The sequence below is a fragment of the Oryzias latipes genome, chromosome 20 (assembly GCF_002234675.1).
Source record: "Oryzias latipes chromosome 20, ASM223467v1".
In the NCBI taxonomy this organism is placed as follows: domain Eukaryota; kingdom Metazoa; phylum Chordata; class Actinopteri; order Beloniformes; family Adrianichthyidae; genus Oryzias; species Oryzias latipes.
The window spans coordinates 15120540-15135843 of record NC_019878.2 but is presented as its reverse complement, the minus strand read 5'-3'; the positions used below and the strand labels follow the sequence as shown (position 1 = coordinate 15135843).

The following is a 15304-nucleotide window of genomic DNA, read 5'->3' as shown; positions in this document are numbered from 1 at the left end:
ATGTTAATTTTCACACAAATTACGGCAATAGCAGGTATCTCTATTTGATACATTATAGCGGGAGCAATCAGAGATAATTGAGTGCCTTTCAGAGGGAGACTGCTGCATTCACTGCCGGCTCAAAGCTGCCCCATTATCGCCTAATCGCTCTTTAAACACTGAATTTTGCTGAACAAAAATTCTTGTCATAATTTTGCTTAAGTGTATTTGGAAATCACAGTCCTTTGAGCGAGGATAATTGAAATCAAATCCCTTTCACTGGAGCTGACATTTCTACATTTCCCCCCAATTGAAATTAATTTCAAAAATTGAGCATGAATATCTTCAAATAGCAGGCAATTATGCCTTTCAATGGGGAGAAATTACCGGTGCTGAATCATTGGAGGCTTGCGGGCGAGAGCACCAGTTAAATGCCTTTGTTTCCCGCCGTGTTTGCCTAGTAAAGATTTACATATATTGACTCATTATGGTGTCTTGTGAAGCTGATCGGCGTGACTACCACAACCGGCAATAACGCTCATCGCAACCAAAAAAGCTCAAGAGTTTCGGAGCCTGGTGGCCTCGCAGCTGAGGGGAAAAAATGTATGTTTGTTTTTGCGGGCCTCCCTCCCCGTTTAAAATCCCCCCTCCACTCTTCTGTGCAGCTGCATTCGTGCTCGCAGACTGGAGGCTTTTTTGCAAAAAGCGCGTTTTTTCGGCTGAATAAGGTCTAGTTTGAGAGGATAGTCTTAGTTTTTCGTCCTAAATATTGTGCGTTCACCCGATCTGCAGCCTCGATGCTAAAGTTCGGGGCGCGGGAGTCCCTGGGGTGGGGTGGGGGGGTGGGGGGCTGTCACGTGTCTGTTCTTTTTCTTGCCTGAAAGGTGACGACAGGTGTTTTTTTTTTTTTTATAGGACTCTGAAAAAGACTTAAGTGTTTTTTTTATTGTGTGAGCTTTTTTTTTACTGCCTCTGTGATTCAGATCAATTTGTATGATTTATCCTCCTTTTCATATTTTTATTGCCTTCCTCCATTATTCCATACATCTATTCTTCACTCTCCTGAATACATTCGTCTCCGTGCTTCACTTGTGTACGAGAGGCCAGAATATGTATATGTGTGTCAGAGGGGGGGGGGGGATAGTTTGAAGTCTTGGATGAGGGGAGGCAAAGGAGCAAGGGGTACGGGGCGGGGGGGCCGGGGGGGTCCGACACTCCCAGGAGAGAGGCAATTTCACAGCTGGTTTGCTCCTTAGGCAGTCAGGCTGAAAATGCTGCAGATTTGTGCAGCAAATTGAAATGGTGTCAGTGGAGGAACAAAGCGCCGAGCTGAATGACGAGGAAGGTGTGTGAGTGTATGTGTAAGGGGAGGGGGGGGGGCTCTAAATTCAATAACAATCTTGTTACAATACAGCCACACCTTTCTGACACCTGTCAGTCAGTCGGCGTGCCGCGAAAGTCCCGCCCACAATCAGAGGTATATTGTTTAGATGTTAATGCGTGTGCGCTCAGCGTGTTTTTTTTAGTTTTCCAGGGGACTGGCAAGCTCTTTTGCACCGACTGAGCTCGCTCAACCTTGGCAACCGTAACCGAGGCTCCATTATGGGATGTGCATGGTTTGGTTGTTGACTAGGCAGTGCATCATCGGTCAACAGCTGTGCGTGCCATGGGGGCAGCCATAGAAAGCCATTAAGAGCGCACACACTCCCTCTCTCACACACACACACACACACATCCCGTGGTTTACATTTAGCAGCATTAGATACTCTCACCACTTGATTATGCCACAGCAGTAAAAACTGAAATTACAATTACGAGCTTTGCCGATTGGCAGGTATAATAGGCACACACGGGCTCGCTTCATGCGCAGGAATTGTCAGGGAATTCTTCCTGGTGGTAATAATAAAGCACTCAGCGCACACCTGATGGCAGTGTGGGGTCGCGGCTTAGCGTGCCCTCTGCAGTGTAGCAGGGAAATGACGAGCCAATAACTGCAATTAAACATGCAGTATAATGGCTAATCAAATTGACAGCCTCGGCTGTTCGCATGCCTCTCTCACAATGGCTTATCACAACAAACTATTATGAGGGAGGGAATATCAGGTCTGATCCCCCCCCCCCCCCCCCCTCTCTCTCCTTCCTCCTCACTGTCTCTTACTCTTTCCTCGTCTTTTTCTCTCTTCCTCCCACCGCTCATCTGCTCTATCTCTTTGCCCTCTCCCTCGCTGTCAGGCTCTCATGTTGCTCCACTTAATTGCAGCGGAGATTAACAAAGCAAGCAAATTTGTTTTCTTGCTTTTCTTTGTCACACAGAGGAAAGGAGATGTTATCGGGGAGGTGTGCCCTCGCACGCCGGCGCTGGGTCTGGTATTCTGTTTTTGGTGGTGTTTTGCCCTGTCACGCTCTGGTTTCAACAGGCTGCAATAATCTTAATTAATCAGGGAATGAAACAGAGGATCGTCGATGTCGAGAGATTTTACAGAACAATTATAGTTCATTCACAAGATCCATAAGGACATATGTTATACGTGGAAGAAAAAAGCCTTTTCTTGTTCTAGAAGGTGAACATGTAAGGCCTTAGTTCCATGCCTCTGTATGGGTGCTGCAGGTTTTTGGGTTGTCAGGACCCATGGAGTGTTCGTTGTCGACAGGAGCAGCCTTATCTTAAAGGGAGCACAGGTTTGTCTCGCAGTTCTCTTCAGGCTTGTGCCGCCACGCCCAGGCCACGTTTGGGAGCCGGTTTCAATGTTAAGTCAATGTACAGACACGGTACCTTTTGGGGCATTGTAGAGCATCGAGAGTTTAAAAATCAAAAGTTAGGCTGTTTCAACCAAACAAAGACTCAGCTTTGGCCCAGGATGTGTTGATGATGATTGGCAGGTGGAGTCCAAAACCAACATGGAAGAGAATCGGATCTTCCTACTCCTCAGCTTCATAATATTTCTCTCTTTTCCATCGGGAGGCTAATTTTATTCTTGTTTTTATTTTTCCCCTTCTTGGGCTAATGCCGGGACAGCAGGTTGTCAAACTGGATGAAAGTACCGCTGAAAGTGATCGTCATTCAGAGGCATAGCACGATCCTGCAGCAGGGGTAAAGCCTCTGCGTTTACCGATGCTTCTGTAGAACTCTTCAAAATAAATCAATCTGATCTCTCAACATTATCCATGTGTTCCATGAGGTATACAGGCAATTCTTCCATGTAGCAATAAGGCAAAAATCTTAGGGGTTAGCTCCTCCCACATCCGTCTGGAGCGTGTAGTTTGTACATTTTTGGACAAGTGACCAGCGGTGAATTTAACGTGTCAGAGAAGACGCGGCGGATGTGAATTTGATGCACGAATCGCGTTTGCCCACACAAACTGCGCTGATTGCCAGATTTCCTAATTTCTTACAGTCGTAGCGAGCGCCCAACAACAGCACTAATGAGCCCCCTGCACAGTGCGCAGGGTTCTGGGGGGTTGACGAAATGGAAAATCTGAATGCCTGTGTCTCACCTACTTCACCCTTACTTACCCTCACGTTTGGTTGAAGTGTTGGATACGTCCTGTTACTCGGAGCATGACCGTAAGAAAAATGTGTATGAACATTTTGGCCCTACAGGCTCACAGAGTGGTCTACGATCTTAAAATGACATGCAGACCACCGTACAAGTTTGCCCATTTTTCACTTGCCGACAGCCTGTATCCACCCAAAAAGGACAGTTGTGACTAAGGCATAAAAGAATATCAACAAACGGTTTGAATATGAACAAAATGAATAATGAACAAAAGCTTTTTCAATTTAGGGACTTTTGAAGTTGTAAAATGTTTGCACTTCCTGCTGCAGGTAAATACTCAAACATTTGAAGGTCGAACGACACATTACCTCAAATATAAAGCTGCCTCGTCCGTTTGGGTTTCACTGGTTTCTCCAAAGTGATGTGCACACACAAACACAACCGGCACTCCTCACTGTGTCCCAGCAATCATCATTTGTAAATCGAAATCTGGAGAAATGCTTGTTAATGACTCTTAAAATCTTCAGTCAAGATGAGTCAATTCATGAAAGGAGATTTTGACTCATCGTGCTCCAATTTTTATTGGTAAAAGAAAGAAATAATCTCTGATCCTCTATATTTGGAACAGGAAATGGACGAACATACTTTGTTGTTGGGATAAATACATATTGATTTATTGATAGATGCAGCTGCACACGATGGTACACTTCAGCATTGGAATTGTTCCACAGTAAAAGGCTGAAAACTGCTGGATTTAAAGTCAACTCAGTGGCCTTGTGGTAGAGTGTCTGTCCTGAGACAAACTGTAAGGTTGTAAGTTCAAGTCCACAGTCGAGTCATACCAAAGACTGTAAAAATGGCCTCCCTGCTTGACACTAAGCATTAATGGGTTGGATTGGAGGATTAAACCCCCAAGTACCCGAGTGCGGTTGTGTCCCCAGCTCACTGCTTCCCCAGGTGGATGGGTCAAATGTGGAGAAAAAATGTCACACATTCAGCTATGCGACAGCTTTAGATAACTATAATTCTTCAGAAAGACCATCTATTTTTCTGGCTCTAATTTAAAGTCAGTATTTCAGTTTTTAGTCATTTCTATGTTGAATCTATCAAATATGCAGAAAAGTTTTAAAATACCATTTAAATTATTCTTGTTCCCTTTATAAAGGCAAATAGAAGTTTATATTATTTTCTCTGAACACCAAGCCTTAGTATACAAACACACTGAGGTTTCAGTGAAAGTAACCAGCGATTCAGTCAGAGACACTCATGGGTGATGAAGTTATTCAATAAGGTAAAGGAATCCCTTAAAACTGCTATGTTTAGGTTTCTGTGATAAATTATTTCATTATTTAATTATTTATCAAAAATTATTTCATTGTTGATGAAGGTTTTTATCCATCCTGGTAAAGTTGCTTTAAGGTCAAGTCCTGGCATCTGGACTTGTTAAAAGCGTCCAGTGTCTTTCCAGACAGGAAGCGAGCATTGATACTTGTTGGGGATGCTAACCAACAGTTGATCTGCTTTGTGCATCATGTTTTTACTGTTTACCATTTACGGCTCAGCCACGGTGCAGAGGCAGAGCGGTTGACCTCCGGATGAAGGATCAGAGGTTACATGTGTCAAAATGTCCTTGGGCAGGACACCAAACCTGACATTCTCCTGTTGGTTGAGGTCGGCGCCAGTGTAATCGTTTACACGGAACATGATTCACGCATCAAATTTGTGTCTGGTACCTCTCTTTTGACGTGCATCAGATTTGCTGCTCGATGCTTGCCCAGAAACGTGTTCATAATCTAGACACGTGTGGGAGGAGCTACTGCTAAAGGTTTTTAGCCCCATCGCTACATAGGAGCATCGTCTGTGTATCGTATTAATAACGGAAGACAGATGATGTTGAGAGATCAGGTTTATTTATTTTAAAGAACTTTACACAAATCATCAGAGGCAATCGAAAGCGACATATAAGTCTATGGCATTTACACCATTTATGGTTCATTGTTTTAAAACAAATAAACTGGTTCTTGTTTTTTTTTGAGGTTCAAGGTCATGAAAACATCGGATTTGTTATTAGAAAAGTCAACATGTTTCTTTGGACTGAGTTTTCTTCTTCTTCACAGGAATTTTTGTCATGATCCTGGTTGCTGTGAGTGTTTTTGCTAACGTGTTTGTGTTGTGTATTTGCAGTACTCCGAGAAGGCCCTGTACAACCAGCTCTGCTTCTACAGATTCATCTTTGACTGGGAGCACGCCTTTTCCAAAGTGCTGACTCAGGAGGAGAGACGTAAGCCTAAATTTTCTTACACAAAACTAAAGCCACTACTTTCTTTTGTTAGCTGTTAGGAAACAAACTCAGTTTTCACTGACTTTAGTAAATATTCAGCTCTGTTGCTTTTTGAACTGAAATCAAGTTTAACCGAGCCGATCAGGAATTGTGAAGTTTTAATTTTCTAACAAAGATACGTGCAACACAGCATTAGCAATCAACGCCTGAACATAAACCATTTACCCAGGCTGCACTTAAAATATTCACCACTGATGTGACACACACACACTCACACTCACACACACATACACACAAGTGCTGGTACATGGGCATTGGTTGTGGGGAGGGGAGTTAAGGACATTCACCTCCTCGAGTCGACAGCCCTAATTTAGGAGACGGATTCAATCACACACACATAAAGAATGCAAAACGCTCCAATCACTGGAAGAAAGGAGGAGAGAGCCCTCCATCGCTCTCCCTCTACCCTCACTGTCCATCTCTAGCGCTCTCCCTCACGCGCTCCCTCTCTCTTTCTCCCTCGCTCCCCCTCTCCTGGACAGGCACTCGTTTGGTTGTGTTGATTGAAAACAGGTTTTAGATTTGGGGAAATGATAGGGGGAGTAATGGGCGCGCTGACGAAAGGATAGCCCTTCTCCTGTAATGGGACATGGAGCGTATATTTCCCCCCTTGGACTCAAATAGACGCTACTCAAGCGATCTGGGTGCACTCAGTAGGCGTCAGGCGCAAAGGCCTCTTTACCCACAGTCCTCCCTGATTGATGTCACTTGATTAGAAAGGGCCGCTGGGCCGAGTGATTTATTTATTTGATTAAATATTTATGTATGGATGTTATTTATGCATGTATGCCTGAGTTTTGCCAGTGCGTGAGCTCCAAGCCGAGTCAGGCGGCGAAAGGGTGAGACAGCTGACTTAAATATAACATGTAATCAACAGATGACCACTCAGAAAATGGAGGAAGTTGAAATAGAGGGATTGGGCCATTTTAGAGGAGGGGGAGGGGGGGAGGGACTAACATGATTATAGCCTCCATTTTTGCTTTCTTTTATTTCTGTCTTAGCCCAGATGCAAGAAATCATCGCCAATCAATTCTTGACTCTCCTCCTTTCTTTCTGATCGTTTGCGTTGTGCACCGCTGTTGTTTTGTGCGTGGGCGCTTTCTTTTTCTTCGAGCCTTGTTTTGTGTCTCGCAGAACAATACAGCCACATATGTGTCTTTTGAGAAAGTTATAGGAGAGTGTGCACGCGTGTTGCCGTACCTGCAGAACCGACACTGTTGTAGGGCAACTTAACAGCTTAACAGCAAAATAAATGGAACGAAAAGAAGATTCTTGGTTCTAGCCCGCACATTTATAGTGCAATTCTCAAAGCATGATTTTGAAGATGATTAAATGTAATCTGTTTGTTTGTAGAGGGCCAAATCCCAGCTGAGGTTGCCTCAGTTTGCTCCAGAAACACCAACAAAACAAGGAAGGTTAACTTCAAATGCTTTAATCCAATTCATCCCCCCAAAAACTATGGTTAATCACTGTCCAATTTAGTCCTGATTGTTTTGATAAGGTTCAATTTTCTGTGCATCCATCTTCAGAACCCACTTTTGGAGTCACAGGGTTGCAGGAGCCTGTCTCAATCACTGTTGGGCGAAGGCAGAGCACACAAGTCGCCCGTCTGACACAGGGCCACACAATCACACATTCACACCAAGGACTAATTTAGAATCTCCAGAAAACCAATGAAGCATGTTTTGGGACTGTGGGAGGAAACCGGAGAGCTTGGAGAAAACCCACGCGTGTAGAGGGAGAACACGCGAACTCCACACAGAAAGATCCAAGCCGGGAGTTGACCTTCTCGCTATGAGGCGAGGGCGCTAACCACTACACCACTATACAGTACAGCCTGCCAAATGTTCTTAACTTTAATTAATAACAGGCTAAATAAGTAACTAATTGGCAGAATTGAACAGTTTACATCCGTCTTTCATCCGAAGACGTTTTATCCATCCATCCATCTTCCTCCGCTTATCCGGGACCTGGTCGCGGGGGCAGCAGTCTAAGCAGAGATGCCCAGACTTCCCTCGCCCCAGCCACTTCCTCCAGCTCCTCTGGGGGGACCCCGAGGCGTTCCGAGGCCAGCCGAGAGACGTAGTCTCTCCAGCGTGTCCTGGGTCTTCCCCGGGGCCTCCGCCCAGTGGGACATACCCGGAACACCTCTCCAGGGAGGCGTCCAGGAGGCATCCGGACTAGATGCCCGAGCCACCTCAACTGTCAACTGGCTCCTTGTGTGGAGGAGAAGCGGTTCTACTCGTAGCTCTCCGAGTTTCTCCCTCTATCTCTAAGGGAGCGCCCAGCCACCCTACGGAGGAAGTTCATTTCAGCCGCTTGTATTCGGGACCTCGTTCTTTCGGTCATGACCCAGAGCTCGTGACCATAGGTGAGTATTGGAACGAAGATCGACCGGAAAATTGAGAGCTTTGCTTTGCTCTCTTCACCACAACGGACCGATACAGCGACCGCATAACTACGGACGCCGCTCCGATCTGCCTGTCAATCTCACGTTCCGGTCTTCCCTCACTCGTGAACAATATCCCCAGATATTTAAACTCCTCCACCTGGGGCAGGGACACTGCACCACCCGAAAGATGGCAGGAGGTTTTATTAATCTAATTATTTAGAAGTTAAGATCTGGATTGCTCTAAACCTGTGACGTGGCCTGGTGACAAAAAAGGTGACTGCAGAGTTCTCTGCTCTAGAACATCCATACTGAGCGTGTCCCACCATTTTTCTCATTTTAGTGACTTTATCTGGCCAAGGTGGCAATGACCGCTTAGCTGTGGAACTGCCTGTAAATGAGCCCAAAGAGTGGCATCTCCATTCCCTCTCCACATGTATATATATTCCCTCATTTCTTGTTTCAAATCAACCATTTGGTCAGTAACTCAACAATACATACAAACATGTTCCTCATTACAAATGTGGAGAAATTGTAGTGCAACCAAAAATAAAAAACCTGAGACCTAAAATAGAAAAATGCAAGTGATTTATTAGTGCTCCGCTGTGTTTACATTCACAGAACTATTCAGATCTTTACCCAGATAATCTGATATTGCTGTGAGACATTAGCCTTTAAAAAAAGCTGTTGATAAGATAGAGTTAGATAAGATGTATAAGGTATTTCAGCATGCTGACACCACCATAAAACATGCATCAGAAAACGCATGCTTTGATTGGACTATGTACTTGGATGGTTGCATGCCTGTTGGTCTGTAATGCAGATTTTAAAAGTTGCATGTGGTCCATGCAAACATTGTTGCATCAATTTAGAGCTGCAACAAGTCGAGTCTATTGACAACAAACGTTCAACACAATATTAGAAACCTTTGCTTTGTGTTCTGTGAGCCTGCTGGTGTGCAGAGGCGAGAAAAAAAACAATGGTGGAACTGACATTTAGTTTTGTTTCCCTCGGGCCCATTTTTTTGCTGCACACTACTGACTTACTGTACGGTTGTGTCCAAATTCCCACCCTAACCCCTAACTACTAAAAAACTATTTAGTGCAGCAATATCTGGTGCCCTGGATTTTAAAAGTAATTCGGACACCATGCTCACTGCTATTTTTATTTACCTGCGAATATGACGCCATCGAGTTAAAATCTAATTCATATGAGCGTTTTGCAACGATTATTTATGAGTCCACTGTCTTCTGAAGATAAAAATGTTGATGATTTTTTTAAAAAATACATTTAAATACATTTTCTTGGCAAAAATTCTTCAGACGCAATGCATTGTGGTCTATATTTGCCGATCTAGTGAGCACCGATGGACGCTGGTTTTTCGCAGAGGCTTCTGGAAAATTTTCAGGGCACTCAATTTTGGAATAGTAGATTCGGACAGCACTACTGAATGGCGAATGCGCTATCTAGTGGTTAGGGTAAAAAATTGGGACATAGCCTATGTGTTTTAAAGTGAGTTGTTGAAGTGAACAAAAGTGGGCATTCTTAGTACTCACAACTTCCAGCTCTGTGATTGTTACAAGAATTGAGACTCTTACGAGAGTTAAATGTTGTTAGTATGTGGTTGCTAACATGTTAGCATGATGCTGCATCTACATGTAGTTGCAACAATCTGACCGATGCTCCCAAAGTACGGTTAAATGTAAAGAAACATCTGTATCCTCCGGTCTGAGAATGCAAAGTAAAAGCAAATTCCGATGAAGAATCTAACCGAGCGCCAAAAGAAGCATGCATGCATGTAGTCATGCTGCTGTAAAACACTGCTTAGGGGTGTTATTCCCCAGTCCTGGGGGAAGTAATATCCCGTATTACTGCATTACACACCCGGGGGCCGCATGGCTCAGATTACAGGGAGGATTCGCACGATTCGGCGCAGCCCTGCTCTGTCTGGGCATGGGGGCTCATCCCTCTGGCTGCATACTGATGTGCCAGAGCTGTTTGTGCATCAACATAACTTCATATTGTATGCAGCTGCATTGTACAAAAAATATTGGTGAGCTGGCGCCACGGCCAAACCCGATTGAAGCGAATCACATGGCGGCCACATCTTTCTTTCTTCTGCATGGGGATATTTTTCGTTCTGCAGTCTATACGGTCTGAGTGTGTATTTGATGAGGCACTGAGCAAACATAATAAATGACATTAAGGGAAAATTGCACACAGCATATGTAAGGATACATAGGAGCTCTGACTCAATGCAGATTATAATTTAGATGTTTGCACTCGGGGGAGCTCTGGTATGTTTATGTATATGCGCATTTGCGAGCGTGCGCTCGTCTTATCTACATGTACATTGCGTTTATGCGCCTGATTGCTACGACTGAGTAAAACATGGAGGTTATTTCATCCTCGGCGGGAGATCTCTAATAGATTGCACACACAGCCGCAGAGCCACACTCGGTGAGAAAGTTTCCAAGAAAACATGCTGTCCTTTTCTTAGCTGGGAACATCCCATATCAATGACTTTCAAATTATTTTATGTCGCCTTCTCTTCTTGTCTCCCGTGCTCCCCTCCTTCCCCCTCGCCTCGCCTCCAGGTCTCAGTTTTGAGTGTGGGCAGTATGATTGCGCGTGTGAGCAATAATGTAATTTCTCAGCATTGATAAAATACAAATTGTCCTCGAGCCACGCTTTCCTAATGATCCATTTGCCATCAGCTTCCCCGCCGCCTCTCCTCCCTGCGCATTTCTGTCCTCTCCTGCCCTCCCACTCCTCTTCCCTCTCCTGCTTTTCTCCTTTCCTTCTCCCTCTCTCCCTTCTTCCGCACTCCCTTCCTTTTCTCCGGCGATACAAAGCGGGGTGGCAAAATCCGCGGGTGCGATTGTCAAATCAATTATTCATTCTGTGCAATTACACTCACACAAAGAAGTTTCCCCGTGCTCCGAGTAGTGATTAAATTAACTGCTATTCCAGCTGCCCATCGCCACCAGCCTAATAGAATATTCATGGAGGCGGCCGACGGAATGGCCGATCTCCATTAACTTCATCATGCTCACTTAATTACAGGCTTGTTATTGTATTTACACCTAGTTAGAGCGTGCAGAGCCCTGATCTACTCGTGCCCAGCACCACCAGCGTGTGTGCGAGTGTGTGACAACACTTAGTTAGTGAACAGATAACCTCTGATACACTGGCGGTGAAAGTGTGTGTGTTTGTCAGACCTGGCCGTGTGTGTGACGGAACGAAAGACGGCAAACTCCAGACAAAGATCCAATCACACGGCCCGCCTTCTATCAACTTGTCATTGTCCATCTTTCAGCGGAGTCGCTCCCTTTCACTCCGGCCTCCCCTCTCTGATGCTCTCTGACTCGCTCTTTAGGGGGAGGCTATTTATTTGAACTACACTCCCCACTGCGCTCCGACTTGCAGCAAGATCTGTCTGTCCGTCTTTTTTTCTTTTTTTTTTTTTGTTCATCTCTGTGACTCTTAAATCATTCTTTTATCTCTTCGCCACACGGTGATTGAGCTGGAAAAGAAAAAAAAAGAGAGAGTGAAGAAGGGGAAGAGGAGAAGCAAAGAAGGGGAGAATTATTTTCTTCTCCCTTTCAGAAATGATGACATGATTGCTTTCGCTTGATCATTCATCATCTCCCTCTTTCTATTCCCCCGGATAAATAGTCTCTCCCTCTTTCTCCCTCCGTTCCTGTCCCTGCAGAAATGAGGATTATCTGGTAATAGCTGCTGCTGACGTGAAAGTCAACCACTCCATCGTCTGCGTGATTCTTTGTGAGCGCATTCGTCTGTTTGCCCTGTGAATGTGTCTCACTGCCCATTTTTAAGTGTATAACTGCCTTTAGGGTAGTTGGTAGGGGTGGTGGTCACACTACTGTGGCCTACTTGAGTATTTAACTTTTATTCCCTTGAGCACCCAGTGGGGTGGTATTTATCCAGCAGCTACTGACAGGTGGATGAGCAACAGAGAGCAGCTTACGGACGACTCTGAGCGCTTCCATGTGATCCACCCCAACGTAGACCTTCACCAAACCAAGTTGCAGAAGGAAGCTGATTCTCTTTGACTCCCATTAAAAAAAAAAGAGATTTCAGCCCAAAAGTAAACGCATGAGTAAACACATGTATAGTCTAGTTCAGGGGTCTGCAACCTGAGGCGCCAAAGAACCCCAATAAAACAAGCCTCATCTGGCTCTTTTATTGTGGCTCTTTGGCGTTGAGGAAACATCTAACCATCTAAATAAAATAAATCACGTCTGTAGTTTTGATTAATTTGTTTTTAGTCCGTTTACATGTCAGATTACTGATGGTTAAAGGCTTAGTTTACTTTCAAAGTAGTTGATCATTTTTGTTTTACTATATTTTTAAAATTCTAAGAAAATGATGAAGGCGCACCAGTCATATTCATTGAAAACTGTCGTATTCAACCTTTAATTACAGTAAATTTGCTGCAGCAAGAGGATTTTATGTGACACGGGGTGTATTTTATTTTGAAAAGGTACTTCTATGTGCTGCTGTCAAGAGTAATATAAGTTGTTTTTACATAGAAAAATGGGACTTTGTAATTATTCAATTATTCTAAATATTTAAAAAGCTACATTTTTATAAATGAGTAACTTAATGACCACAAACACATAAGTGGATCTTCTAACCTTGGTGGCTCTCACTGGGGTTTGGTCAGAGAGAAACTAAGGGTTGCAGAACCCAGTTCAAAGGAAGAAACCGTGTTAATTTGGGCAGATTTAACTCCAATCCCACTGAAGGTTATCGCCGAACATGTATAAATGTGACTTTTACTGAAACTCCAGAAAGTCATCAGTTTGGGTCTTAAAATATTTCTAGAGTGGCACAAAAAGAAACCCGGGGTGTACTATACAGTTGGATCATTTTACCTTAAGCCTGTCTTGGATCTCATCTAACAAATCTCTATCCCCATTTGGGATTTAAGTCTTCAGTTAATGATGAAAAATGATGAAAAATCTGTGGTCTGTCCGTCTGTTTCAAGTGCAAATGCAACAAGAAAAGTGTTCGTGTGTGTGTTTTATTTTCAAAAAAGTGCCCAAAACCAAACATGCTTTTTAAGGTCTTTTTTTTTCTTCTGAGCACATATTTTCCTTTTTTTTTGTTTTTGTTTAGTCTGATAGAAAGTTCCTTCCTAAAGTGAAAAATGTTCTCATGGACAGAAATCTTTTAGCACATGCAGTCACTTTGTGCACTAACAAGTAATTTAGTGAACATTTCTAACCACTTTAGAGCTCATTTAACTCATATTTGTCTCTCTGAATGTAAAGAAATTCATTCAAAGGCAGCAGGAGTGTACAATTGTGTGAAAGATTTTAGCTGGAAAACATGACCTTCTATGTAATAGAAGGGGTTGGTCAGAAACAGGCCTGGCTGCTGGAGCTTTCTGCGCTCTTCTGTGTGAAAGCGGACTCTTACTTGGTTTCATGGTGCTTAATCTACACTTGATGCTGGGGAGAATATTGAAGGTATTTGCTTGCGGTTGCCATCCAGTCTTCTCCCCGGCCTTATTACAGCTCCCCTGAAGAGATAACGGGGACAAAGTATTGACTTCATGCTCTCATTGGGCTTTTGTATCGATCTTGTGATTCTGTAAGGGTGAGCGTACCATCGACCCATCAGTTCAGGTTTATGTGATCGTCCTCTCAGCCCCTCGGAGTGATATCATTACTGACTTGACAGCATTGGATCTGTTATGGTTGCACTTCAGTGGTTTATTAGGGCTAAAACAAAGCTGGGAGCACTGTTCCTCTTCCAGTGAGGGTTTCATCACTATGCTGGTGTTGGAGATGAGACCAAAGTACCAGATCTTGATGTTTTTCTGATTTTCTTTGTGTTTTTTTATATATTTTTTTTTCCAGTGCTGGTGAACCAGATGAAAATGCAGAAGGAGGTGTATCGGAAGCTGAAGGAGGTGCCAGAAAAGGCCTTGGCGGCCAGCGGGTACTCAGAGGTCAACCTGGCCAAACTTTTCCAAGCATTCTCCTCCCTCAAGTAAAAACTAGTCCCCACACAGTCTGCTGCATATGTCTTTAGTTTATATATACATGAACAGCTCAATTGCTTGGAGGCTTTGTCCTCATTGGGCTTGTTATTGGCTATAAAAATGCCCATCACTCCCTCCCTGAGTCCAGTTTCCTCACATACGCCGGCACACACACTCATAGCTTGACCCCATCACCCTTACTCTGTATGGTAAGGGGAGAGGCAATCATACCTAAATGACAGTCTATTGTATGTGCAGAGGCTAGCTGTGCCCAGATATATATATGTGTGTGTGTGAGGGAGAGGGTGTAAAAATGACTTGTCCTCAGAGCGGCCGCGTACTCCAAAAGCAGCTAATTAGCCAATGATAGTGACCCCGGCCACTGAGACCGCTGGATGCCTGCAGCGGTCGGACACTTGTTCTGATTACCACCATTCATCCCGCGCGCGAGTGTGACGAGTGTGTGTCAGATCAGCAGAGGAAGGGAAAGAGCGAGGAGGGCGCAGGGAGTGGCGGGGTGAGGAAGGCCACACGCGCTGCCGCTTTGCTCTTTTGTCCCGGTATCGAACAGCTGATCCGCTTCCCCTCCACTGCCTCTGTTTAACCGTCTCTCTTTTCCCCTCATCCTTCCAGACAAACTGTGTTTTAAAGTGTCTTTTGTCATAAAAATGATCGTATTTCATGTGTTTTCATGTTGATGCTAATAATTTTGTTACAGAAATTTGAATAAAGATTTAGATTTGATGTCTATGTTTGGAGGTATCGTTTCTTTAATCCAGCTGCAATCAAACAAGAGGAATTTATTTGAAAACGTAAAAAAATGTGTGGAATCTCCTGATCCAAACTCCTTTAGATTCACTTAAAAAAAAGTTAGAAAAAAGTTTGAACCTTAACACTTTCTTTGCCAGTAGTGTCGCTTTCTCTCTAAAAATATTGAAATCCTTCACAGTTTAAAGGACAGAACTTAAACTTGTAGTTGTTGGTCCCATCCAGGTCCCACCCATCCAATCTCAATCTTCTTCTACATTTACTTCCTGTATGCAAAAGAAATCTCACGATTGAAGGTAGCAAGGTTTTCTCAA

General features: G+C 44.0%; 1 protein-coding gene across 1 annotated transcript in view; it reads left to right on the top strand.

The window, feature by feature from the left end:
- Positions 1–14970, top strand: part of pola1 (DNA polymerase alpha 1, catalytic subunit) — a 62369-nt gene extending 47399 nt beyond the window's left edge. The window contains exons 36-37 of the mRNA XM_004081237.4: positions 5661–5757; positions 14098–14970. Of these exons, the coding sequence (XP_004081285.1) occupies positions 5661–5757; positions 14098–14234 (234 nt within the window). The 3' untranslated portion in view covers positions 14235–14970. The remainder of the gene's footprint in view (positions 1–5660; positions 5758–14097) is intronic.
- The last annotated feature ends 334 nt before the right edge of the window (positions 14971–15304 follow it).